This window comes from Falco naumanni, chromosome 8, assembly GCF_017639655.2.
Source record: "Falco naumanni isolate bFalNau1 chromosome 8, bFalNau1.pat, whole genome shotgun sequence".
NCBI classification, from domain to species: Eukaryota; Metazoa; Chordata; class Aves; order Falconiformes; family Falconidae; genus Falco; species Falco naumanni.
In genome coordinates this window covers 39,475,297-39,500,065 of record NC_054061.1, presented here as the reverse complement: position 1 = coordinate 39,500,065, position 24,769 = coordinate 39,475,297, and the positions used below count along the sequence as shown (strand labels likewise).

The window sequence follows — 24,769 nt, the reverse complement described above, 5'->3', positions numbered from 1 at the left end:
TTGAAATCCCTCTTATGTATAGAAGTTTTCCAAAGTGTCCTAAATGATTCTTCCTCAAGTTTTGTTTGTGAGGAAGTGTAGGTAGTCTCTATCGCATAAATATTGTTGTGGGAATAAAGTCTATTAATTTGAATAGCAAATTAATTACAGGCTTTCTGGCCTGTTGTGGGAAAGAGACAGTAGCGGTGATGATTCCACATAAGTGACTTTATTCTTTGTGGCCATGCACATTGGGCACTCCTCAACCACAGGCTTCACCAGCTATCTGTTATCACTCAGATCATCTGTCTTTCTCAGTGTTGTCCTGGGAGGACCTGGCCCTGGTCCTTGGAAGTGGCATTACTGCCGCTGCACCGTTTCCCTTGGTGTGCTTCTCATAGCGGCATTAGGAATTCAGCAGTCACCCCACACGGCCGGTATATCCCCTGGTAGGCACTGCCAGCACAGCGGGGCTATATAACATTGGGTTGTAGGGGCAAATAGCAGTTATCCATCTAAAGTGGGCAGGACTGCAATTCCTGTGATTTCTGCCTCTGCAGATGAAGTGATGTTTTAAGTACTTTTAAAAAATACTTACCTAAAGCAGCCTGTCTTAAAGCCTAAGCTACTTAAAGTCTACGCAAATAATTTCTTGTAGAAAAGTTGTATTCAAATAACACAGAGGTGCTGCCAAGTCTTTACAGTCCAGCCACTGAATTAGTGGTAGTTGTTGGCAAAGTGCCTGGAACTAGGGTTTGCTGAAGAGCTAAACCAGTTTTGACGTTAGTAGCCTACAGGTGTAGAGAGAGAAATCAGAAAGCTTAAAAAACAGGTACCCTGCTTCCCTTATTCAGCATGAATGTGATTGAGGAGAGAGGTTTAAATTTGTCAGTTCTAAATCTTGGAGGGCGTGATGTCTTGAACAAGCAATTTAATTGGCTAATTCATTTGCTAATCTTGTTTGATAAGCCAGTTTTAATACAAAATGTTTACTATGTAAAATTAGTCTTGCTCATCAAAGGCTTGCTGTATTTAAGTAAAAAGCAGCAGTGCAAATGTATTTTTGTTCATTTTAACCAAGTTCTGAGATCCAGCCAAATGCAGTTTGGAATAAGACCTGGATAAGTGCATTCTGATAGAAACTGTTTTCCCCCATTTTTAACATAAAATAGAAAAAATAAATCTAAGCATATGGTAAGTAATGTAATTGTGTAAATATGTGTACATGGAGGTTAAGCTCCTGATTAACAGCTAATATCAAAATGATTGAAATTACTATATTAGTTGCAAATCAGTATGGTGTAGGAGTTGATGAGTGTCAGTTTTAGGGAAATAGCTAGAGAGGGGAAAAATTCAGATTAAGGCTGAATTGGAAGAAAGAAAAAGCACTCTAAAGTCATTCTGTTGTTCGTAGGAAGAAAATTCCTCCCTTTCTTTGGTTAACTATTTTCTTACTAGGTTTGCAGAGTCCTGCTCACCACCATCCCCCTATCTTTCATATGGCAAGTCTACAGCACCAAACCTAATTTTAATTGCTCTTCATACCAGCCTGATTTCAGTTTCTATTCTTCCGTCCATGTGTGCAATTACTCTCATGTTGCTGCTTCAGCCTTTGTTAACAAACTTGCGATTTTGCTAGTTGTGCCTCAGCACTGACTTGCCAGAGGCTTGAGGGTTCATCGGAACCTAAATGTGGAACCCATGTGTTGAAGGAAAGGAAGAAGGGAAGAGTTACCTTGTGTATGTTAATCCACAGGGCCTGTAAAAACTGGGTTGTAATTTATATTTAAATGTTGTTCCTTGGAGTGAATGTAGCTACAAAGGTTGTCTCTCCATTGAGTCTCATAATTATCTGTTTAATGTTGACAGAGCCAAGCTCCCACTCCCTGGAGTTAATAAATAAAATAAACCACCACAGAAATGTAAAGCTGATGTTATATACCTGTTTATTTAAGCACTTATCATAACTCCATTCTAGGGTTCAAAAAGAAGTAAAATGGAGGGTGATAAACCTGAGCTGGGTAATGCTGGTTTTGATGGGATGAGCGAAGATGAGCTGCTAGCAGCTGTCTTGGAGATTAGCAAAAGGGAAGCTTCTCTGTCTCTGAGCCATGACGAAGATAAGCCCACAAGCAGCCCAGACACTGGTTTTGGAGATGATGAAATTCAGGAATTGCCAGAAAACCTGGAATCTATGGAGATGGAGAAACCCAAAGCAGCATTAGACTCAGGTAAGGCAAAGTAACCATCTTGGCTGGACTAGAGCAAGCTAAAGCAAATTACTGACAGCAGCAGATTAGTAATGTATGGTGGCAAAATCTAGGTGCAAGTGCACTGCTGAAACTGCCTGACTTCCGCAGAGTTCTTCTTCCAGTTTACCTGTGTATAAAGCATTTAATTAATTCATTGAACTGTGAAAACATGTATTCTTCTATGTCTGTCACCTCTCTGATAAAGGTAAAGTCATCCTTCAGCGTTAATTTCCATTTTTTTTTCTCTCCTGATTAACACGTGCTTCCACTGGTTCCCATAGCAGACAATTCAATTTACTAAGTTTTGGCAGCATCTGGAACTTAACCTTCCATAATCAGAAAGTGTTGTTGTTCCTGTAGCTATTGCAGCCCGGGCAGCATGTAGCACTGTTCACACTGCTGGTGTGCAAGAGCAATGTCTGGGGTGCATAAGACTAGAATGCTTTCATAAATGTAGTTATTTTGTTACTAATAAATTTATCTCTGTAATTTTTCTAATACTTTTTTTTTATATGAGAGTGTAGACCCTTGAGCATGTGAATTACAGCCTCTAACCCAGAAACACAGTTAAGTACAACAAGGAGCCTGTTTGATGTCAGTGTGAGGAAATTGAGTGTCTTCCTTTAAATGGCTGAAGGAAATTTAAGTCTTTATAATTTGTTACATTTTTAATTCCACTAGCCTGGAAAAACAGGCCAACAGTATGCTCTCCTTCTCTTTTAAGAGCCAGGAGTTTAAATATTGGAAAAAAAAAAAACCAAAACACTCTTACCAAAAATTACACTTGTTTCAACGTACAGCTCTTGACAGCTTTTGTGTTGGGAAAGTATGTTAAGAAAACTAAATCTGTAATCAGCCTTGTTGTTACCCTCCTTTATATGTGCTGATGTTGCTTATGGGTGTGTGAAAGAGTTGTGAGAGTGTGGCCGGCCACATGAATGTATCTCTCTCCAGGTTTTCTTTGCAAAGTATAATGTAATTTTTTGAAGACTCTATTGTGACACTTAAGCAAAAAATATGTTTAATAAAAGTTTCTTTATTTTCTGATTAAGAATGGAGTTAAACACTCAGTGTTGCATTCTGCTTTCTGCATTTGGCTGTGCATGACCAAAAAGGCAGAAGTACTACTCAAAGCATACGGTTTGGCATTCAGATGAGATTATGTATGTACACTGAGTTACCAGTTATGGCAGCAGAATGTGGCATGCCATGAGTTCACAATCCTATATCCTATTTAAAGGAAACTTAATTGCAAAGGATACTTTGCTATATCAGGCAAGATGATTCTAAACGTGATGGATTTAACTTGGTCCATTCCTTGTTACTGCTAGTAATAATTTTTCTTGTAAACGCTGAATAATTTGTGGTGCTTTCAAAAAAGGCTAATTTGGATATGACAGAAGATGTCTTTTCTGCTACATGAGCCTCAAATAACAGTTGTGTGAGTCGAGTGAGTACTTCTTGCACTGCAAGTTCTCAAAGGTCGTGTAATAAATTCTGGTTTGTTTTTCATGGTAAGAGGATTAGACTGATGGATTATAGTGCTGGTTCTGGTGGTCTTGTGTTTAAGAGGTCACAGATACCAGAGTCTGCCTTGTATAATCCTTGCTAATAACTAATGAGCAGATGTTGAAGTCGGCGTAGGGCAAAAGTATAAAGTTTCACATGTTGCTGTGTGATAGCTGTTGGAGCAAGTCCTGACTCTCAGCTGCCAGCAAATGGGATAATCAAAGTGTCCTGCAACTGCAGGGAGATGTATGTGATAGCTGAATGGATGTTCATTCCAGAAGTTTTGTGAAATATTTCTGCCATAGTGTGTTCTCTTTAAAGGTGAACTGAAAAGTTATAATCTTCTTGCACTTTCAAAGCAGTAGACAGTGCTCACAAAATTGAGGCTCTTACCTGAGGAAACGAGTTGACACGATTTAAACAGTACTTGAGATTTGTATTCCCTCCGCCTTGCATATGGTTTGGCTTTAATTGTGGCTTCATCTGTAGTACTCCAAGGTATAATATGCAATGCAAATTTTTGTAATCCATAGTTCCTTCTAGAGAAATTCAAGTGTCAGCTTCATGGCTGCAGAAACCTAGTGGAGTGTGACATCTTACTTCAGTTAAAAGTTGCTGTTTCTGAGTGAACATCAAAGGCTAAGAGAACAGGATCAGGGGATAATCAAATGGTTCATCTTACACCTGTTAAAATAAATGCAAGACTGCACTTTGGAGCTTTTTCCATTTGACTCTGTGAGGTTTTTTATGGCTGGTGAACTCTCCCTGTCAATAGATGTCACTGTGCTACAAGGATTGTGGTGATTTAAAGGGGATTTAGCTGGTAACATAATGAAGACCCAGGAAAGCATAACTGTAATTTCTGATTCCTCAGGTCCTGCCAATTTCACTGAGATAACTAAAGATTTTGATGAGAATAAGGAAAACAAAACTCCGGAAGGCTCCCAGGGGGACGTTGACTGGCTACAGCAGTATGATATGGAGAGAGAGAGGGAAGAACAAGAACTTCAGCAGGCACTGGCTCAAAGCCTTCAAGAGCAAGTAAGAAATAAAGTTTGCTTCCTTATCTTCCCCACACTGGAAACCTGATGGCTAAAGGAAAAACTTGTGCTCCAACAGTAACTGCAAAGGGATTCTGCTGCTTTTTTTTAGAGAACCAGATGAAAAAAGGTTTGGGTTTCTTCTAGCTTCAGTGTCAGTAGTCATGGCACTGGATACATCTGGGTACATTTTGTATGTGCTTTGGAAGCCATATATCACATCACAGACCTGTGGATTTCTCAAAGCTTTCTGTGCACATTTATACACTGTCTTGTAAAATCACATAAAAACCAGTTATAAACTGAACAAAACTCTTAGTATCTATCACCAAGAACCAAACCCACCTTTAGCTTCCCTGAAAGTTGCTTCCTGCAGTGTGTCATGTCGAGACTCAGTGAGAGAGGCAGGTTTCAAAGCAAAAGCTAAGAACGGCCGTGGCAGGTCAGGTTAAAGATCTGTCTGTCCCAGTGTCTTGTTTCTGGTACTACCAAGGAGGGGGATGCTTAGCAAAAATATAGGAACTGAACATTTATGTGACCCTTCCTTGTTAGAAAATTGGAAAAAGGATCCCAAATAATTTAATCTAAAATAAGTCCTTTAAATTAGACTTGGAAAGAATTGGGATCTTCGGTTGTATGCTCACCATCTGTATTCCACTTGAATTTCAAGACCTGTAACTGATTTCCACAAGTTTAACCGAGCTGCTGAGAGTGAAGCAAGTGCTTAGCCACGTCTTTCTTTAAATAGGTGCCCTTGTCTGCTCTCTATTAATACTAAAGCTGTCATGGTTTTCCTTATGAGATCTGATGTTTCCATGGCTCTTGGATTTTTCTCTCCCATTGCTCATTATGAGGTGCTGGTTGGTATGTTCCATGCCAGATGTAGCTTTGATTCAGCAGTGCTGAGTAGTTTAACAAAGATTCCCAAATGCTTTAGAAATAGCGAGATAAAAAGGCCTCATGCTAATAATGTAAAACTGCCCTTTGAGTGTTGTTCTGCTACAGTTCTGAAGCAAAAATCTGCTATTCTAATGATTCAGGCATGGAAATGTAGTAGCTGTGGTTATCTTGATTTGAAATATGTAGTTAGGGTTCTGCGTTCAGGTGCATGAAAGCATTCAAACCCTGAATTAAGAAGCCAGCTCATTAAATATTATTGACTGGCTTGCTGTAGCTCTGAGCTTTCAAGAGTGGTGGGAAGAACAGGAGCATGATATTATCCAAAGATTAGAAAGGTTTGTTGACTTGAGGTTTCTTTGCTACTTGTTCATGGTATTATTTTTAATACCTGGTTGTTTAGTGGTGTCTCTTTTTTGCATCCTGCCTTTGTGAATTACACCTGTTAACATGAAACCACTGGCTCTACTTTCAAATGGCTTAAAAATAATAAAGTATGTCAGAATTTAACAACTCTGTCCTCAGCTGGCTTTGGGCAGAAGTCGTCTAAATTTTGCCGAAGTGTGAGGAGCTTTGTGTGTAAGTGACAGCTTTCCTTAGCGAAGAGTTGCAAATTCATTCAGATGCTTTTCAAATTAATGATCCAAAGAAAGCGTTTGGTCTTACTAGAGACTTGCTCTGCTGCATACCAAACTTCAGGAGCTTTGACAAGCCTTAATGAAGGTTTGTCCCAGGTTCTGTTGCACGGGAACATTGGACTCTCACTGGTTGCAAACATTCCTTCACACAGAACCTTTAATTTACAATGTCAGGTTTGTTGTAGAAACCAGAGCAGCACAGTTTCAATGGAAAAAGAGCACCACAAGAATTTTAAACAGTGAAGTGTCTCAATGAGCTAAGTTTTGTTCTCTTCCCATTAGGAGGCACGAGAGCAAAAAGAGGATGATGACCTCAAACGAGCCACGGAATTAAGTCTACAAGGTGAAACTTATTTAACTTCTTCCAGGATGTTGCTTTTGAGGGAAAATAGATCTGTATGTATGAGTGCAGCTCCTGAGTGTCTGTAAGTCAGCTGGGATTTCATGTTCTTCTGGTGTGTGCTTTGTTGTGTTTGGCTTTGCTCAGGTCAGCTTTTCTTGCTCTTAGTTGCGAAAGCAAATGCCAGGAAAAAACTTAAATTTTCAATTACTTATTTCAGTCTCTTTGAGTTTTTACTTAGATGTATAAATATATATATATATGATATTAAATATATATTATATATTTAATACATAATATTAACCTAGAGGGACCAAAATGGACCTTGAAATTTCGCAGTCCCATCAAAAGCCAGCATGCTAATGGCTCTACTCAGAGTGTAAGGATTATTTCTTACTTGCATTGGTATTTCAGTGCAAGTGCTGTATCTGTCTGTACAGGATGGGAGGGAGGGAGACCTCACTGCAAGGTATAGCTGTTGGGGGTGAAAAAAGAAACCCAAAATTCACTGTCTTCTCCAAATCCAGACAGTGTGGTGAGCCTCAGGCACTGTTTAACATTTGTGTGAGGCTGGCATGCAAGTGATTTCATACAATCTGGCAGGGCAAAGCATAACCAAGAGAAATTTCCTGCTCTGAAGAGGGAGAGGCAGGGGGGATAAATTATTGTGTTAAAATACTCATAGTTGCTCAGGCACCTTTAAAGGCCCTCGGTTATTACTGGATGAACCTGTGTATGCTTCTGAAGAGAAGTTGAATGCTGTTTAAGCATCCCTTGACCTGAGATCTGTTCCCTGATAAGCTGTGGTAGACTGAATGCCCAGTCCTTCCCAAGTCTTCCTTGATTTGTGTCCAGGAAGAATTCAAGGCTAGAAATCCTTCCTCCTCCTGATGTGCAGTTGCTTGACTTAAACATGAGCGTTGCCTTGTGCTTCTTAACTTCCTACTGACTCATTTGTAAGGCATCAGCCAGCAGTCATTCAAGGAGGTGCTAATAATCTTGAGCCTTATAACTGGTAGTATTTGTCTAAGTAAGGTTCCTAGTAGTGCTGCAATCAAAGAACTGCTCCTCATCCAGGGGCTGTTGGTGAAGTGGTGTTTAGCAGTACCCATGGCAAGTGCTTCATGCAGATACCTACTGAAGTGGCTGCATTTCTTGGCTGTAAGTCTAGCTTGCCACAGCCCAAATTAGTGTAGAAATCAGCAGTAAAATATTCTCAGTTAAAGGGATTTGTCTATAAACTTCCCAAGAAGACTATACTAATCCAGAATGTGATGATTTAACAGGGCAAACAGTGCGTTTTGTTTTTGGCAAAACATCTCCATCACAACTGGCATGATAAGTCTCATAAAAAAACACAGTCCTGAGCGTGTCCTGTTAATCTCAACTTCTCACCCACCGGACTTCATAGCTTTAATTTAGCTGGTGAAAGCATAGCTACTTCTCCTAATGAGTACTGTACAAAATCTTAAATTAGTTGGGTAGCTGCAGAATCCCAGGAAGTTTGGAACAGTGTGTACAGGGAGTAGTGGTGCCTTCCGGCTCTTTACAGAAAGCTGCCTGCATTTTGCTCAGCCAAGCAAACTGGAAGTTCCTGCGGTGAGCAGCCTTCTTACCATTGAAAACAATGAAAAGATGCCTGCTGCCAGCAGTAGCGTTTTGATGCCAGTTTTAATTGAAAGATGCACTTTGTTATTGGAACTTATAGTTAAAACTGTAATTCATAGCTTCTCGTTGCAGAAACTTACAGTTCACTGACCAGACTGGCTGTACTTCTTTTAATGTCAGTCCTGGCTGCAGACCACTGGTGCTCTGGAGTGAATTGGGTGTTTAAATGCTCTTTTATCACCCAGCTGCCATTTGCCATCATGCCCTTTTGTAAAAGTATGAGACAGATGATGCTAAAATTAATTCTGTAGTCCAAGATACTTTCCTTAATTGTTGCGCTGACAAGTTGGGAAGGGAGAGAGGTTTTATTTGGAAATTCCAATATCTCCTACTTTCCTTGCTTTAGCATTTTACTATGCTTGTTTATGTGGGTAGATATACCTCAACCTGTTGTGAATTCCTGCGCGTGCCACAGCTTCTCACACAGTGTCATTGTTTCCATGCTATCTAGAGTTTAACAGCTCACTCCTGGACAGCATTGGTTCTGATGAAGACTCTGGGAATGAGGATGTTCTTGACATGGAGTATTCAGAAGCTGAAGCAGAAGAGCTGAAAAGAAATGCTGAGGTGTGATCTATGATTTCAAAAGCCAGCTGAGAAATATACTTGATCTTGACCATCAGTTTAGTGTTGGAGGTAGTTTTACAGAGCAGGTATAGAGTCTAGAAAGGTCTTGTGTTCAAAAGTTAAGAGAGTGAGAATTTCTGTCCTTAAGAGTCTGTCCTATTGTGTTATTTTAATTTTAAAGAAACAAAACTAAGTGGTTGCAGAGGGTCTCTGAGTTTCTCTTGAGATGTGGACAATGGTGAAAAGGAAACAGTAATTTTATAGCAGAAATGTTCCAGTGCATATAAAGCAGTGGGCTTGAAATTTTTACTTGCAGAGAGAGAGGACTTCAGCCAGCGTGGTAGTTTAGTTGCAGCATCATGGGCTTCTAGATCTTGCACCACCAGAACTGAGGTGTTGTGGCAGGATTGTATTCCCATTAGGTGAAATGTAACTGTAACCTAGGCTGTGCTGCCAGCCACTTGCACGCTCAGACTCCACATAGCAGTGTTGTGAAAGTTGCCTGCTTGCCTCAGCGGAAGGAGTACTGTGTGGAGTGGAAATAATTGGAGTTTCTTTGAGTAGTTCTTATTTTCTTACAATCCTTCACCAATTTCCTTACCCTTAAACCAAGAGTTACGTTTTAAGAGTATTGTTAATGAATGGTATCGGTAACATTTCCTGGTCAGAGAGGATTAAAAAATAATTGTCAAAAGCCAATTACTGTTGTTTAGTTTTATTGTCAGTGAATAGACAGAGCATATTTCCTGCGTGCAGAGAGGGCACTGTCTGCTGACGTTACAGGTGCAGGACGAGAGAATCTGGGCTACACATCTAGTATTAACTGTTAAGTGTGTTTGCCATTATGAAGGGTATTTCTCTGATATTTCAGAAGTAAGCATGCTGTTTCCTTTTTGCTTTTCTATGTTTATTTGGTGGATTAATTCTGACATCAGTGGAAGTTGCTCAGGAAATGATTGTTTAGAAAACTTGCAGCGTAGAGTTTGTGTGAGCATCTGTTCTGAGGTCAGAGTGGCTCCTTTTTTTTGCATGTTCATTGGCTAGCTGAAAGACTGAAGATGGAAGGCTTTTTCCCACTTCTGGAAGAACTCCTTGTTTGGTCTGAAGCAGGGTGTGTCTCTGTAATCCTTGATTGGGTTGCAGCTTTGAATATAGTAGCCAAAGCTGGTGTCTGGCTATAAATCTTCTTGTCCATAAGCTATGTGGGACAAAAGTGAATGCCTAAAAGCTTTAATTGAACTTTTTTTTTCAGACAGGAGAGCTTCCTCACTCCTATCGTCTCATCAGCATAGTTAGCCATATCGGAAGCACATCATCTTCAGGTAAAAGATACCATAATTTATCCTTCATCTCTTATCTATCTTAAAAAATCTGTAATACAGAATTACCGTAGGAGGATTATTTGCAGAGAAGAGTTCAGGCAGCAAAGCAAGTCTTCCATTGTGCCTTGCTGCTGGTGGGGGTGCAGGCTGGGGATGTCATGGTGCCTAACTGCAGCATGTGGGCAATGTACTGCTTATGGGGTCCATGGAATTGCTTGTGCTTCTTACCCGTTCGTGGACCAGGTATGATCCAGGGACCACGATCTTAAGAGTCTTCTAGCGTTTAAATCTGACATAGCTAGACACCCTGGTCCAGCAACCTAAACAGCTTACTGGTTGAACTGCAGCATGAAAAGAAAGGTGTGTTCTCTGTGTTTAAGGTCATTATATCAGTGATGTCTATGATATCAAGAAGCAATCCTGGTTCACCTACAATGACCTAGAAGTGTCTAGAACTCTAGAGGCCACCGTTCAGTGTGACAGAGACAGAAGCGGGTACATCTTCTTCTACATGCACAAGTAGGTGTCTTGGGAAATTTCAGTGCTAGTAATTATTACCTCCTCTCCTCTAGTCCTCTTTGCTAGGATGAAAAGTATCTGCATGTATTTGTCAGAATTGTATGCAAGGATGACAAAACTGAAGTGCTCAAGAGTTCAGAGGCATGGAATTGTATGTCAGTAATACATAGGGTTTTAACAAGACACATTAAATCATATTTTAAGGAGGGGGTTCAGTGTCTCAGCTGTATATACTTGCATCAGGAATCATAATGGAGCTTGGATTTTTTCCTGAAGTGCTGTGATATTTGTAAATGCCTTTTTCCCTGCTCCTAGTGGTTGTGTTGTTGCAGCTGTGGTCATCTCAGGACATGAGGAAGGTGAGGTTTGTAGGTAGAAGAGATATCAGGCATAAGAACTGAAGAAGGGGGTTTGTGCCTCAGTTTGTCCCCTCCTTCTGTCCTTACTGGTTGCTCTAAAAAAGGATATTACTTCATCTACAGATTGGGTCCTGTGTTGCTTCTGATCCTTTTACCAGCCAGGAGTTATTTTCACTATTGTTACTGCTCTCTGAGGCTTACCACTGACCTTATTCATTGTAATAATGGAAAAAAAAAAAAAAAAAAAAAAGTCCTGTGGGATTTAAGGAGCCTTGCTTAGAGATGCCAGTTAAAGACACCTTTCTGTACCAGGATCTGTGATGCTTGAGTTAGAAGATGAAATCCAGTTGCTGATTCCCTCAGAGCTATCTTTCATAGCAGTTTGTTGTTGTACATGAGTTTCACTGTTGGTCTTTCTCTCTGTTTTAGGGATATCTTTGATGAGTTACTAGAAACAGAAAAAAATGCACAGCCACTTAGCGTGGAAGTAGGAAGATCAGTTCGTCAGCCTCTGTGAAGAGCAAAACACCTTGTTCCTCCTGAGGAACGAGGAAGATTCTGAACTTGGGCCAGACATGCAGGAGTATCAAACAGCTCAGGGCCAAAACAAGAGAAAAAAGGTAGAAATATGGGACACTTGGTTTCCTGAACCATCTGTGCAAGTCCTGGGCCTGAACCACGTGTTTAAACCTTGACATCCCAGAGTGATCCTCCTGTGGTTAAGTTTTTATTGTTCCTCAAATAATTTCGTCAGCATGGAGCCTTAAAGAGTTGCATCAAGCCACAAGACTACAGCTGCTCATAAACTGATTTTTAAAAAAAAAAAAAAACAGTGCAAAAAGAGACTTAATTTTAAAAGCCCATTCACCTGTGAGATGTGAGTGGAAAGGATTTACATATCACATGGCTTTTTTTTCTTTTTTTTTTTTTTTTTTTTTATCCAAGAGCAGTTTAAGCAATAGATTCTGTAACCTGGCGTGTGTTGTGTTTAGTAATATTCACTGGAAACCCAGATCACTGAGTATATTCTTGCCAGTCATCTCTCTAACAGGCGTTTTGGAATCACTCAAGCTGACGCATTTTGACATTCATGGGTTTGTAAGCACTCTGCTATTTACATGCGGTTCCAGGAAACAAACTGTCTGGTGCTGTGGAATGTATTGCATACCTGGTGGCAGCTCTGTTGGTTTTTTTCACCATTCACGGTCATCCTCATTTAGATGTGAGATTATATATGTGATTTCTTTTGTTTTGCAAGTTCTATTATTTGACTGCATTTTATTCATAAGGTTGTTGCGTAAGTACCAATTGGAGAGGAAAGGTCTCTCTTTGGATGCACAGTATTTCGCACTGAAGTTATATTGCTTAGGGCTGCTTTGATATAACTCTGGGGGTAGGTGAACACCTTGAGCAGGCTGAGAGCAGTAGCAAAAGGTGAGCAACAGCCACTTTGTATCTTCTGGGAGGGAAGCAGCATTCTAGCATTACCCTTTCTGCACAGGCCTCAGTCATTGTGAAATGGGAATGGCGAGAAAAGGGTCTGCAGGGTAGGCTTGGCGCTTGAATTGCTCCTTGATCAAACCATGGTCTTGCCTTGGTCTTCTTGTATCCCAGGGTGAGAAGGTTTTTACTACAGCTATGCCTCTGTTCTCCTTTCTGAGGAGTGCAGAGCATTCAAACTGTGAAACTAAACCAGGTGGAAAGCTTTCAGAAAGGCCACGCTCAGCAGTAACAACACAGTTAAGAAGTGTTGCGTTTTATTGGATTTAGAGGCATGATGCTCCTTTTATAGCTTGTTTCAGCAGGGGAGGAAAGCCTAGTGACTTAATTTTTTCAGCATCTTGGCACTTACTTGGCAGGGACAGATGTTTCCTTTTGCTGGCATTTGTTTCAGAGAAGTTGTTACTGTTAAACAGAGTAGTTGCTCTTGTTTTGGCCTCTAGTTCTGATTTTTGCAACTTGAATTTTAGAGGTGAAAGATTACTTTTTTTTTTCTAAATTAAAAAAAATGCCTTTTTTTGCTGTCAAGATACTTTCTGGGGTTTTTAAACTATTGTTAGGAGTTTCTCAGGAATAAATCAGCTGAAGCAAAGCAGACAAAACCATCAGTTTAGGAGACAGCAGGCACCTCTTTCATGGGCACTTCCACGCTAGAGTTTCTCCTAGCCGGCTGGCAGGGGGATGCTTCCTCAATGGCCTCTTCACACCTCTGCGCAGCAGTGAGTGACAGCCATCGGTAGTCCTCCCCAAGCAGAGTACTTTGGGGACCCCAGTGTGGTGAAAAGACTGACTGACTTTCCAGTCCACGTGTCAGATGAGCTTGGTGGACCTGGTCAGGGTGACACCTTTCTGGTTTCCGAGCTAGGAGTGAATGGTTGTAAACATGACAGAGCATTTTATCTTGTAAGATGCAGCCAGAGTGGGTCTATATGTTAATTTATTACAAAGCATTATACTTTTCTATTGTCGATACTAATTTTGGTAGAATTCTGGGCAATGGGAACAGGCAGTGACATGGGAGTTGTCCTTCAAACTGATGGCCCCTGTGAATGTGATGAAGAGACTGCTCTGTCCAGAGAGCAAATCTGTTTTTCCCCAAGTGCATCCTGTGCTAGTGTTGTAAATAACTGGTATTCCTGTAGTATCAGAAGTCAGCTCTGCTTTTTGGGGTGGCAAGTTTGTTTTTGCAAGGTGCTGCACTCCAGTTAATTTATAATAAAAGCAAACATTGCCTGATTTCTCAGTGCAGTAACTTTTGTTTAAAACCAGTTTTTGTTTGGATCAACACGTGAAAGGTGATGTTTGAAACCAGTGTTCCTTGTTTTATGAAAAGCTCTTGCTTATTATTCTATCCATTAAGAATTGCAGACATCTATTAAATAATTGAATTAAGCTTTTTTGTTCGGTATACAGCAGCTCAGTTGCACCTCCACCCTGGTAGGAGTGTTGGTGGAGCCCCTTCCTTGCAGAAGCCAGCTTTCTCCCTGTCTGAGAACAGTGGGAAGACAGATGTGTAATCCTCAAGGTGTGTGCTGCTCACCAGCTGTAATATTCCCAGTGCTCATGCTGTTGCAGCAGCAAGTTCAGTAAGATCATCCCTTCCAGGTGGGATACCCATCCTGGGGTATAGGGAGGTGAAGTTCAGTTAACAGTCCCTGAACACGTGCAGGCTCTTCCCCCGATGGACAGTCACGGTTAAACATTTACCTGCTCCTGAATCAGCCTAGTTTTAGTCCAAGTGTGACTCAGCATATAAACACAAGGAACTCCCATCTTGCCGTTCCTCTCACCCCTTCGTTGTTTGACTGCGATAATTTGGTCTCGTTTTTTTCCCTTATTCCAAGAGGTGCAAACCAGCTCCTGTCAATGAACTGGAGCTTGTGTGCGTGGGTCCCTGGGGGGCCTTGGCCGGCAGGGCTGCACAAAGAGCCTTTGAAAAGCGAGGGCCGGTTTCCCAGCCTGAGACCCAAAGCGAGAACCTGAGCAGGAGGAGGAGCACGGGGCTCTCCCGTGCCTGTGGCCAGGCCTCGCCTTCCACCTCCTGCTCAGTGCGGCACAGATAACCGTCCGCCGTGCATCTTCCCACCTGCATCCCGAGGAAGGGCTGATGGCCAGCCCAGCGTTTCCTGCTTCGGTTCACCCCAGCACCGGGCATGTGGGGAGTGCTGTGCTTTGGTGGAGGCCGGAAATAACTCATCTGCTTTGTTTTCTTTTTAACGGAGCTAATTATCCCTGTAATCACCCACCAAAGAGAAAAAAACAGGGCTGCAGGACCCCTGGCAGCTGCTGTCCGTGTAGCTCTGCTGCTGGCCTCCAGCCTTGCCTGCCACAGGGTGGCTGCTGCCGGTTTCTGCCTGCACCCCAGCTTTCTGGTTCTTTACACTGTTGATGTGGAGCAGCACTTTTCTCTGTGTTTTAGCAGACCTGTTCCTCTCTATTCTTTACAGTTTTTGCTCTTGGGTTCTCCCAGCCCCTTTTTAAACGATGTGTAGATAGATTTTTGTGAAATTAAAATATCTTTATTAACCCTCTCTTGGTTTGGGATCTTATTTCCATGCTGCCTGAGCTGATGCCTCGTGGGTGCCGCAGGCACTGGGCACTGCACCTCAGCCCTCCATTTGGCATTGGGACCTTGCTCAGTTGTCTGGGAATAGCATGTATATGGTTCTATGCCCCCTGCCCCTCTCCCAGCATCCCAAGCAGGAGGGATGGCCTCCTCCCCTCCCAGGGCAAGGACAAGTGATCCCAGGTCTCTGTCCCCACACACGTGCCATCCCATCAGCCACTGGGCTTGTTGCATTTACCTTTGGTACCGCACGTGTTTGCTGAGGTTCCTGTGATAGTGGAGGGAGCAGCTCCAGCTGTATAGCAGACCTTTAGCCCTGAGCTGCAGTGCCGGGGTGGGATAGGGTGCCCCAGGGGCTGGGCAGCTTGCGCGTTGCCTCCAAGCATAGCAGGGCAAATGAAGGGTTTGAGGAAAATGAGCTGAGGGTCCTTCCCTGCACTGCCTTGGTGCCTGATGGAGACCCGTGTCCCCCTGCATGCCATCTCTACTAAATAAGTAGGGGGCTGGGGGAAAGAAGCAGACCTGCTCTCCAACTCCGTTTTATTTAATAAAAATAATGAGCTGACGTTGTCCCTGTGCCCAGGCTCCTGCACTAGAAGAGTCCTTTGTCCTTCTTGAGCTGCTGCTGTTTCCACAAGGGCAGGTTGCCGAAGGCAGAGCGGCTCATGCCAAAAACATCCTGGAAGTCCCGGTCAGAGAGGTGGCACTGGGGGAGAAGAGAGAAGGCTGAGCTGAAGCTGGGGACTTCTCCCAGTCTGGTCGCCCTGCCCCAGCAGCCCCCTGGTCTTGTCTCACCTCCTTCTTGCTGGGGTCCACACCCTTTGGCAGGTCCGTGGCCGAGGTGTTCACCAGCACGTCCAGCGGGAAGGTCTCCAGTTTGTCAGCAAAGAGGGTGGTGGTTGCGGTGAAGACCTCTTGCCTGGATGTGAGCACCTGGATGGCAACGGATAGGGTCACATTGGGGGCTGCCCCAGGGCCAGAGGCAGCAGGCTGGCTCCAGGTGTCCACTCACAGGAGGATGTGTCCTTGCACCACCTCCAAGGGGACAGAGGACCTTTCTCTGCCCCTGGCTGCCCCCTCTCCCTGTGCCACTTACTGAGGTGAGCTGCTCGAAGCTGCTGTCATCCCCTAGCTCAGCTCTCAGTGCCTCATAGGATTTCTTGTCCTGGTGAAGGGGACAAAAGCACTCAGCCCCTTGGCACAGGCAGGGATCAGGCAAACCGCTGCCTGCACCATGGAGATGCTGGCTGGGGCCAGATCCACATCTGGACCCATCTGCAAAGGGCCTCCCTGGTCTTTCCAGCCACCTCCATGACTCACAGCCCAGTTGAGAGGGTCCCAGGCCAGGAACCAGCCAGTGAAGGTGGGGGGCTCATGGCCCTGCTTCACCACAATGATGGGGGTGTCAAGGTCACGCCCACTGGGGTGGCTCCGCAGGTACTCCTGCACCATCACCGCTGCCGCCTCCTTCTCAGACTCATTGGCACCTTTCCCAATCCAGAAGAAAACCTGCAATGAGGTTACTGTGTCTACCACTGGGGTGAGACAGGGCCCTCTGGGGCCGTGCCCGACACATGGTTGGGAGCACACAGGATCTGTCTGCAGCAAAGGGCACTGGGGTCCATCCTCAGCCATCCCTGGAGCAGGGGGGCTGGAAAAAAACACCATGGGGCCAGGGACGTGGGGTTTTCAGCCTCTCATCCCACCTCTGGCTGCTGCAGGTCCTGCACCACCCCAGGACATTTGTGGGAACAAACATGTCCCCCACCCTATGCCCTCCCAAGTCACCTGGTCCCAGGTGTCCAGCAGATAAACATCATCCTCCTCCAGGTCATCTTGGGTGAAGTCTACAATCTCCGTGGCCAAGAAGGTGCCTGTCTTGTTGGAGCACTCAAAGAGTCGGGGGGACACGGAGGGGTTCTCCTCCTGCAGCCTGGCAGGGGGCAATGTGGCAGTCGTGGTGGGGATGGAGCTTGGCCCATCTTACCCCTGACAGTGGGGGTTGTGGGACAAGGGGCCCCTGGGCATAGGGCTGGTACCTCTTGCTGTTGGCATACTGGGACTTGCCCCCCAGGGCCAGCCAGAACTCAGGTGGCTCCTGTCCCTCTGCAATCACTGGCTTCTCTGTCTTGGAGATGATGTCAGCCACTGTCTTGGCCATCTCACGCTCATCCCCGCTGCAGCCCTGCCAAGCAAGCACAGCAGCTGCATCACCAGCCCCAGCCAAGGAGGAGGAAGAGGAGATGGGGACATTTCTCTTGGGGGTGGCAGCACCCACCTCAGTGCCTGGCAGTACCCACCTTCCCATACCAGAGGTAGCAGCAGCTGGGGGTCTTGAGCACAAAGACATCATTGGAGTTGAGGGAGGAGGCGCGGACCGGCACCTCAAAGGCCTTGGTGTTGTATTCATTGGTGCCATGAACTTGGAAGAGACGGGTGGAGGGTGTGGGATCCGTGCTGCCTGCCCGCGAGGTGCCACTCTGAGGGGGACCAGCACAGGAGGTCACTACCAGTGCCACAGGCTCACCCGCCTGCCCACTGCCCACCCCTCCCCAGCAGCACCGCACTCACCGCATACACCACCATCTTGCCCTTGAAGATGGCCATCAGGTGGGCTAGCTCCTTGCCCATGGTGACACGGACCTGCACAGGCTCGTTGTTGTACTTCTGGTCCAGGATGACAGTTTGGTAGGCAGAGGCAGCCAGCTCATCTGTGCTGGCTTGGCGGCCCTGGGCAGGGCAGAGAGGGGGTCAGTGGCCACCATGGCCCCCCTTTTCCCTCTTGGAAAGGGGGAACCCTCGTGCTATTTCCATGGGGTCACGCGTAGGGGCAGAGCACCCCCACGCCAGGGAGGTGCCCCTGTCATCCTCCCCCCTGCGACGGGTCAGTGACCTAAGGGGTCTCACCTGCCAGAGGTAGATGATGCGGTTCACCTTGGGCCCCACAAAATAGGTGTAGAGCACCAGGTAGCAGTCCCCACCATAGAAGTGGCCCAGCCATCTCTTCTCCACAGGCACCAGCTCCTTGTTCTCCACACGCCAGACCTGGGGGGACAGGGATGTGCTGCTGCCAGGGCTGGTGCATCCCCCTACCCTGCAGCCCCTGGGTGCCATGACATCCCCTGGCACAGCCCAGAGGGTGCCCTGAGAGGGTCCTACATTCTGCCTTAGCCATCCTTACCTCTACCTCCCCAGATCCATCATCCACCATTTTCTGCTGGGCGGCCATCTGGGGCTTGGCATGCAGCGTGGTGGCATCAAACTTCACCTGCTCCACCTTGGCTGTGTGGGAGGGCAGAGGGCTGAGCCACATCCTACTGATAGTGGGGGTCCCCACAGCCCCCCCATCCCAATCCAAGGAGTCCTGCAGCATCAGGAGACACTCACCCACTTTGCCCACAGTGTGGGTCTTGCCCAGCCCACTGGTTTGGTTGGGGACAGTCCATTTTTGGAAGAGCTGCCTGAAGAGGGTTGACTCAGACCCGTCATTCTCTGTCTCCACACTGGTGCTGTCTGGGTAGTTCTTGGCTTTGATGAAGCTCTGGAGGGATTCAGACCCAGAGTATGGGCATGGGGTACCTGGCTCCCTAGGGAGCAGCCAGGCTGTCCCATAACCAACCTCTAACCCAGCACCCACCAGCGCCCTGTTCATGGCCTGCTGCTTCTCCTCCTTGTTGGCGTTCTTGCCCTTCCACACGAAGATCTTGAGACCTCCTTGATCAAGGATGTAGCAGTCCTTGGAGGAGGGACGACAGCAGAAATTAGGACTTTGGGCAGCTTTAACCCTTCAAAAGAGCTTTTGGCGCCCACCAAATCAGTTTTTGAAGGGTTAAAGCTGCCAAGGAATTGGGTACCCCCAAGCATCCCATGGGTGACACACCTCATGCAGGAGCATGTCTTGAGTCAGTGGTCGGACTGCCACCTCCTGTACAACCAGGTTCCCACTGGCATTAGAGACACTGGCAGGGGAAAAGAGAGGAGAAGGAGTTAGAAGTAGAGCTGAAAAGCCCCGTCCCCATCCTCACCTTGGGATGGCAGGGTTGGGTTGGGGTGTCCCCTCTCCATCCCCACCCTGATCATGGCAGAGGTGGTACCCAGGGACCCTCTTTCCCTGCCCATAGTGGCAACCTGGTTTGCAGCTTGCCCTGCCACGCAGCTCACTTGTGGCCATGGGGAGGGGCAAAGGGGTGTCAGATGTGATGGGAACACCCAGGAACATTGCCACCATATGTAAAGGTCAGACTTGCATGAGCATCTCTCTACCAGGTACCAACCCCTTGCTCCAACAGCATTCAAAGGACCTGTCCCCACCCCTGCAGTGCCCTTGACCCCTCTTTGTGGCTGTCCATGGTGATATGGGAGTTGTGGGACATAGCAGAGAGGGGTGCTGGGTCCCTCTGGCACCCTGTGAGATGCCCCCACGGGTGACCCATTCCTGGCAACTCACTGGTAGAGCTTGAGGGAGGACTTAAGCTTCTGATCCGCTTTGTCATCAGGGGTGGCTGCCTTGATGTCCCTCTTCTCGCCCAGCACGTGTGTGAGTACCTGCATGAGCTTCGGCGAGGCGCCCTCGTCCTCACCATCCACTACACCCACCTTGGCACGGCCCCCACGCTCCCGGTCCCGGATGTCCTTGGCCAGGGTCATTGCCTGCATCCAGGGGAGAAAGGGTCAGCTTGGATTGGGAAGGGGGTGGCTGATCACCCCCTTCCTCCAGGGGGAGACCCTGGGACTCCCTGGCCATACCTTCAACCTCTCATTTCGGTTACTCTCAGGGCCATTCCACTGGATGATGAGCTGGCCCAGGTCCAGAAGGAACACATCCCCTCGGTTGAAGCTTTTCCAACTCACCTCCACCTGGGGGGGGGGGGGGGATTGTGGGGAGAGGGGTGTGTGTCAAGCAGCAGGATACCTGGGTTCCCCTGGCTCTGCAGCCCCCACCTGCCCTAGCTCAGTGCTGATGCTCCCAGCCAGTGCTCCTCCTCCCTACCCCAAGATAGGCTTTTTGAGGTAAGTTTGCTCCTGAGGCAAGGCCACATGGCCCCACACCCATTCTATCCCCTGCTTGAGGGCAGTGGGCTCGGGGAGAGGGGGGGGGCGGGGGGTGTGTGTGCTCTGGCCTGATCCTTACCACAAACAGCACCTCTGCACAGGTTGGTGGCTGGGGACCCCGCCACACCCCATAACCTACCTCTTCTGCCACCACATTCTTCTTGCCCTTCACGTGCAGCAAGCGCTGAACTTTGTAGGTGTTCGTCTCCACGTGCTTCATGCCTGAGGCCACCCCACCCTTCTTATAGCTGGGGGCAATGAACACAGAGTCAGCCCTGGGCCCCCCCTTCTCGCTCCAGTGGGGTCCCCCTTCCCACCTCTGTGGACAGTTCAGGAACACCCACCCACCCACGTGGGTGATGGATGGAGTGAGACCAGCTCCAGATCCTCCTCCTGCCACCCCCACCCCACTGGGACACGGCCCCATGGGGGGCATGCAGAGGACCCCCCCTCACCATAACCCACTGTGGCAGCAGGTGCCCAGGGGTGACTGACATACATGAGTCCCTGCTTGAAGTAGGCACGGAAGGTCTCGCTCTCGTAGCCCTGGACCTCACGGTGCTGCACAGCCACCATGCCCAGGTGGTCATCCATCTGGGTGGTGTAGATGGCGGCCGCCCCCTGCTCATCCTGGCTTGACTTCTCCCCCAGCCAGTAGTGGATGTTGTAGCTGAAGCTGCTCCCAGTCTTGCGTGTCTGCAGGACACCAGCCCCCACTTAGAAGACCCACCATGCCCGCAGGCCACTCTGACCAGGGACACCCCTCCCTGCCCCCTAGCCCCATCCCAGGACAGAGCCTGTCCCCAGTCCCCCGTGGGACCCCAGGCTGCCCTACCGACAGCAGGATGTAGCAATCTCCCTCGTAGAAGTTGCCGTAGCTTTTGGTGGGCACTGGCACCATCTCCATGCTCTGCAGAAGGAACAAAAATGTCAGCCCTAGTGGAGACCCCCCACCCCAGCCCCACACAGCCCCACTGACCCCATCCCCAAAACCTGGGTGGGTTTAACCCAGGATGCTGCACTGATACCCCCAAAGCTAGGCACTGAGGACACCAAGGAGGATCTCCCCCCCCGCAGCCCCGCCAAACAGCCCAGCGATGGGTGCCTGGGTGATGGGTGCCCAGGCTGCGCCCGTGTCCCCACCTCGATTCGCCATAACTGGAGGCCCGGCGTGGTCTTGTTGAGTGTCCTGCTGACTTTGGTGCTGAGCTCCACCATGGTGATGAGTGCTGCAGGCAGGCAAGGGGACCTGCTGGGGCATTGGCAACGCCCTTGTTAATGGCAGGTGGTGTCATTAAGAGCTGGGACAGAGCCAACCTGCCGTGCCATCTGCTGCCTTGCCCAGTCTGCAGCAAGCCAGGCCATAAACCCCCTACCTGGAGCTGCAAGGGTGAGGGGACCCCCTGGCACCCTGGTGCCAGGGCTGGGGGCACACAAGCGGGACTACTGTCCCCCTTAGCCTGACTGGCACTGCAGCTGCTGGGGGCTGTCACAGCTCTGTACTAGGCTCTGCAGCGGGCGGGAGCTGGGTCCCCTGCGTGCCCCAGTGCCCCGGTACGGGGCTGGGCTGTGCAAGGCATCCCCAGCACAGCAGCCACAGCTGGGTGACACAGCTGTGCAGCAGCCTGCTCCTCCCCAGGACCAGCAGGAACTGGCCTTGCTCAGCCTGCTCCTGGCACGGCTTGGCACGAGATGGCATGGCATGACATGGCCTCACACGTTCACATGCATGCACATACACATGTGTGTAAGCACCCACTCCTCGCTTCAGCCTCCCCCGCTCCTGAATCCACCGCCGGATCCACGTCCCCCCGGCAGGGCACAGCCCAGCCCCGCAGAGGTGCTGAGCGTGCCAGGGCTCAGCCCTGGTGCTGCCGAGGCTGCCCACAGCCATCCCTGCCAGGCTGGCAGTGCTTCCCAGCAGGCAAGGCAGCAAGGTCAGGCAGCCGGCGTTGGGCGAAGCCCCCCATGTGCCCCGGCAGGGGGCTGGCAGGGAGAGCCAGCAGTGCCCAACGGAGAGGCCTTTGCTGCCCCAGCCCCACAAACCCCTGCCTGGTCCCACTGTGCTCTCCTGAAAGCACCCACATCCTGCCCTCAGATCCAGGGGGTGATGTCCCCCCGAGTGCAGCCCCAAGGTGGGGCACGATGGGTCCCCAGGCCCCATCCTCAGGCCACCCCCGTGCCAGGAGCAGGGGTGGCTGTGGGATGTGCTGCCCCCCACCATGCCCACCTTCCAGCCCCCCACCCCAGCCTCTCACCTTCCCTGCAGAGCTGGGCACAGGTGAGCGTACCTAGGCAAAGTGCTCAGGTGCCAGCACCCAGGAGACCTTTGTCCCCTCCTGTCCCAGCCTACATTCACCATATAAGGGCAGGAACAGCCCAGAGCCAAGGTCCCCACGGCCCTCCAAGGCTTCACAGTACCTGAGGAGCCCCATTACTCATGGGGTAATTGCCCCCCCTCCCCCCCCGAGGTACTATGGCAGCACAGGCAACCCCAGGCACCCTGCACACGGGCTTGTTGTGCCCGTGGTGGTACCTGCGCCCTTCCCATGCCTGCTCCCCTCTTGGCCCTTGGCACCGTGATGGGGGTTTTGATGCCTGCCCCCCACCAAAAGATTCCCCGAAGTGATAGCAATGGGCTGAACCAGGCCAAGGGGGTGTCAGCCACAGAGGTGCCCTGATGCCACAGGGATGGGCTCCGTCACTGCCCTCCACTCTCCAAAACCCCCAAACCCTCCCAGCCATGGAGCACTAAGCCTGTGGCAATGGGTTTTTTTGGCATCTCCCCCCTGCCAAAAGGTTCCCCAAAGTGACAGCAACAGGCTGATGCCCACAGGGCCGGTCTACACTGCTGCCCTCCATCCCCTCTGTCCCGTGGCAACTGGGTTTTTGGTGCCACCAGCAATGCAGCACCACCTTCCCAGCGCATCCCCTTCCCACCTCATGTGTCCTCACGACCCCTACCTGGTACATCGTTTCCCTGCCCATGGTACTGTCCCCATGCTGTGCCACCGCCCCAGCTGCAGGCCAGATCACTGCCCACTCCCCGATGGGCTTTGCCTCTCTGTGCTGGGCATCTCTGCAGCTCCAGCCTTAAGAATGGGAAAGGGGCACAGGGATGGGGCACGGGGCTGGGGGGCAGGGCACACAGCGGTGGCACAACTAAACCCTATGCCTTGTCCCGTGCTTCCAGCCCCCAGCCCCAAGGGGTAGTACCTGATGATGCGGCTGGTGCTGGCAAAGAGGAGAAAGGACTGGAGTCCTGCCCAGTGGCTCCCAGCCCTGAAGTGGTTTTGGGGATACATAAAGCTGGGCAGGGAGGGCTGGTGTTTACAGCAGGCAGCCCCCCGGGCTCTCCATCCTGCTCTCTCTCCCCCAGCCCTGAAGGCTTGCTGCAGCCTTATCTCGGCTGCCCTGCTGGGCCAGCGGCCCCTGCCACAAGCGGCCCCTGCCACAAGCGGCCCCTGCCACAAGCGCCACCGGCATCCCACACCCCAGCTGTTACCCTGGCACCAGGCCTGGGCTACAGTGAGCCTCAAGTCCTGACTGCTCACCTGCCAAGGATCCCCAAAGCGATGGCATCGGGCTCAACCAGACCAAGAGGGTACTGGCCACAAACAAGGAGGGTTCCCTGATGCCACAGGGATGGGCTCTGCTGCCACCCTCTGCTCCCCTGGCCCTCAAACGCTCCTCGCACAGCACCCAGCTCCAAGCCCCTGCACCCCATGCCACTGTCCCCCACGGGACCCTTACCTGGGTGCAGAGCCGCCAGCAGGGGTGCAGGGCTGCGTTTTGGGGGGCTGCTCTCCGCTCGGTGGTCACGTTCCAGGGCTGAGACTGCCAGTGCCGCACGGGGGTGAGGGACCCCACGCCAGCCCAGAGGGCTCGCCCCCTCCCAGGGCCCCCAGCTGAACAGGCTGGGCCACTAATGAACTCAATAATTAGTGCAACCATCGGGAAGGACAGAGACTTTGCTAATGAGGAGAGGCACAGGGCCAATGAGGGCACGGGGAGGGGGTGGGGGCAGCACCCCACTGCCTGCACGTTGGCAGCAGGCTGCCTGGGGTGGGGGTCACGAATCCCTCCCAGTGTTCCCCACTCGGGGGGGGTGGGGGTGGGGGGTGGGGTGGGTTGTCTGACACCTTACTCAGAGCAAACCAAGGAATGGAGCACCTGTGACTCGTGCCCCCAGCCCCCCCCCCCAAGCCCCAAAGCTGGGTAAATTTGGTAAATCTGATAGTAAATTACCACAGTAAATTCAGCCCCCCTTTGTTATGGGGCAGGATACCCATCCCCATGGCATCAGGGTCCTTTTGCCAGGAGGAGGGGGAAGGGGGTGCCAGGACAGCTGGGGTAGGGGGGGTTGCCCTGGAGCATGAGGGTGCCCCCTGGGCACCAGACAAGGGGTGACTCCCCTGACCCTGCAGCCCAAGGGTGCTCCCACAGCACTGACCTGCAGCAACCCCCTTCCCAGGGGGAATTTAAGGGATCCCGGGGGGCTCTCTGCCTCCCCGCTGTGCACACACACTAGTGACACACAGGTGGCATGTGCCCACACCCA

At 49.2% G+C, this 24,769-nt stretch overlaps 2 protein-coding genes across 7 annotated transcripts in view; one reads left to right on the top strand and one right to left on the bottom strand.

The window, feature by feature from the left end:
• Positions 1–15,121, top strand: part of USP37 (ubiquitin specific peptidase 37) — a 38,654-nt gene extending 23,533 nt beyond the window's left edge. For 2 of the 3 annotated variants that reach the window (XM_040603708.1, XM_040603707.1), the window contains exons 18-24: positions 1,958–2,210; positions 4,615–4,781; positions 6,598–6,658; positions 8,775–8,890; positions 10,143–10,212; positions 10,593–10,731; positions 11,520–15,121. In XM_040603708.1, the coding sequence (XP_040459642.1) occupies positions 1,958–2,210; positions 4,615–4,781; positions 6,598–6,658; positions 8,775–8,890; positions 10,143–10,212; positions 10,593–10,731; positions 11,520–11,607 (894 nt within the window). In that variant the 3' untranslated portion in view covers positions 11,608–15,121. Of the gene's footprint in view, positions 1–1,957; positions 2,211–4,614; positions 4,782–6,597; positions 6,741–8,774; positions 8,891–10,142; positions 10,213–10,592; positions 10,732–11,519 lie in introns of those variants that run through there. The other variant, XM_040603709.1, reaches the window with a different exon arrangement.
• A 546-nt stretch (positions 15,122–15,667) lies between these two features.
• Positions 15,668–24,162, bottom strand: VIL1 (villin 1). 4 transcript variants are annotated; one of them, XM_040604537.1, is made up of 20 exons: positions 23,962–24,076; positions 21,352–21,460; positions 21,044–21,118; positions 20,708–20,904; positions 20,348–20,456; positions 19,903–20,013; positions 19,604–19,806; positions 19,037–19,115; positions 18,794–18,892; positions 18,544–18,697; positions 18,338–18,438; positions 18,064–18,201; positions 17,728–17,886; positions 17,457–17,636; positions 17,196–17,341; positions 16,945–17,089; positions 16,477–16,665; positions 16,253–16,321; positions 15,952–16,089; positions 15,669–15,862 (listed from the first exon to the last, which is right to left on the bottom strand). In XM_040604537.1, the coding sequence occupies exons 2-20, from the start codon at positions 21,424–21,426 to the stop codon at positions 15,749–15,751; spliced, it is 2,481 nt and encodes an 826-aa protein (XP_040460471.1). In that variant the 5' UTR covers positions 21,427–21,460; positions 23,962–24,076; the 3' UTR covers positions 15,669–15,748. The 4 variants fall into 4 exon arrangements, with proteins under 4 accessions (XP_040460470.1, XP_040460471.1, XP_040460472.1 ...); XM_040604538.1 differs by having other exon boundaries at positions 21,352–21,457; positions 23,962–24,072; XM_040604539.1 differs by having other exon boundaries at positions 21,352–21,437; positions 23,962–24,056.
• Between the last annotated feature and the right edge of the window lie 607 nt (positions 24,163–24,769).

Excerpts from the sequence above, each read along its gene's own strand:
- VIL1 (XM_040604536.1), bottom strand. The coding sequence starts at position 24,162 with ATGGTTGCACTAATTATTGAGTTCATTAGTGGCCCAGCCTGTTCAGCT. Across the intron at positions 17,342-17,456 it reads GCTACCTCTGGTATGGGAAG|GGCTGCAGCGGGGATGAGCG; the intron begins GTGGGTACTGCC and ends CTTGCTTGGCAG. Across the intron at positions 16,090-16,252 it reads GCTTCGAGCAGCTCACCTCA|GTGCTCACATCCAGGCAAGA; the intron begins GTAAGTGGCACA and ends GTTGCCATCCAG.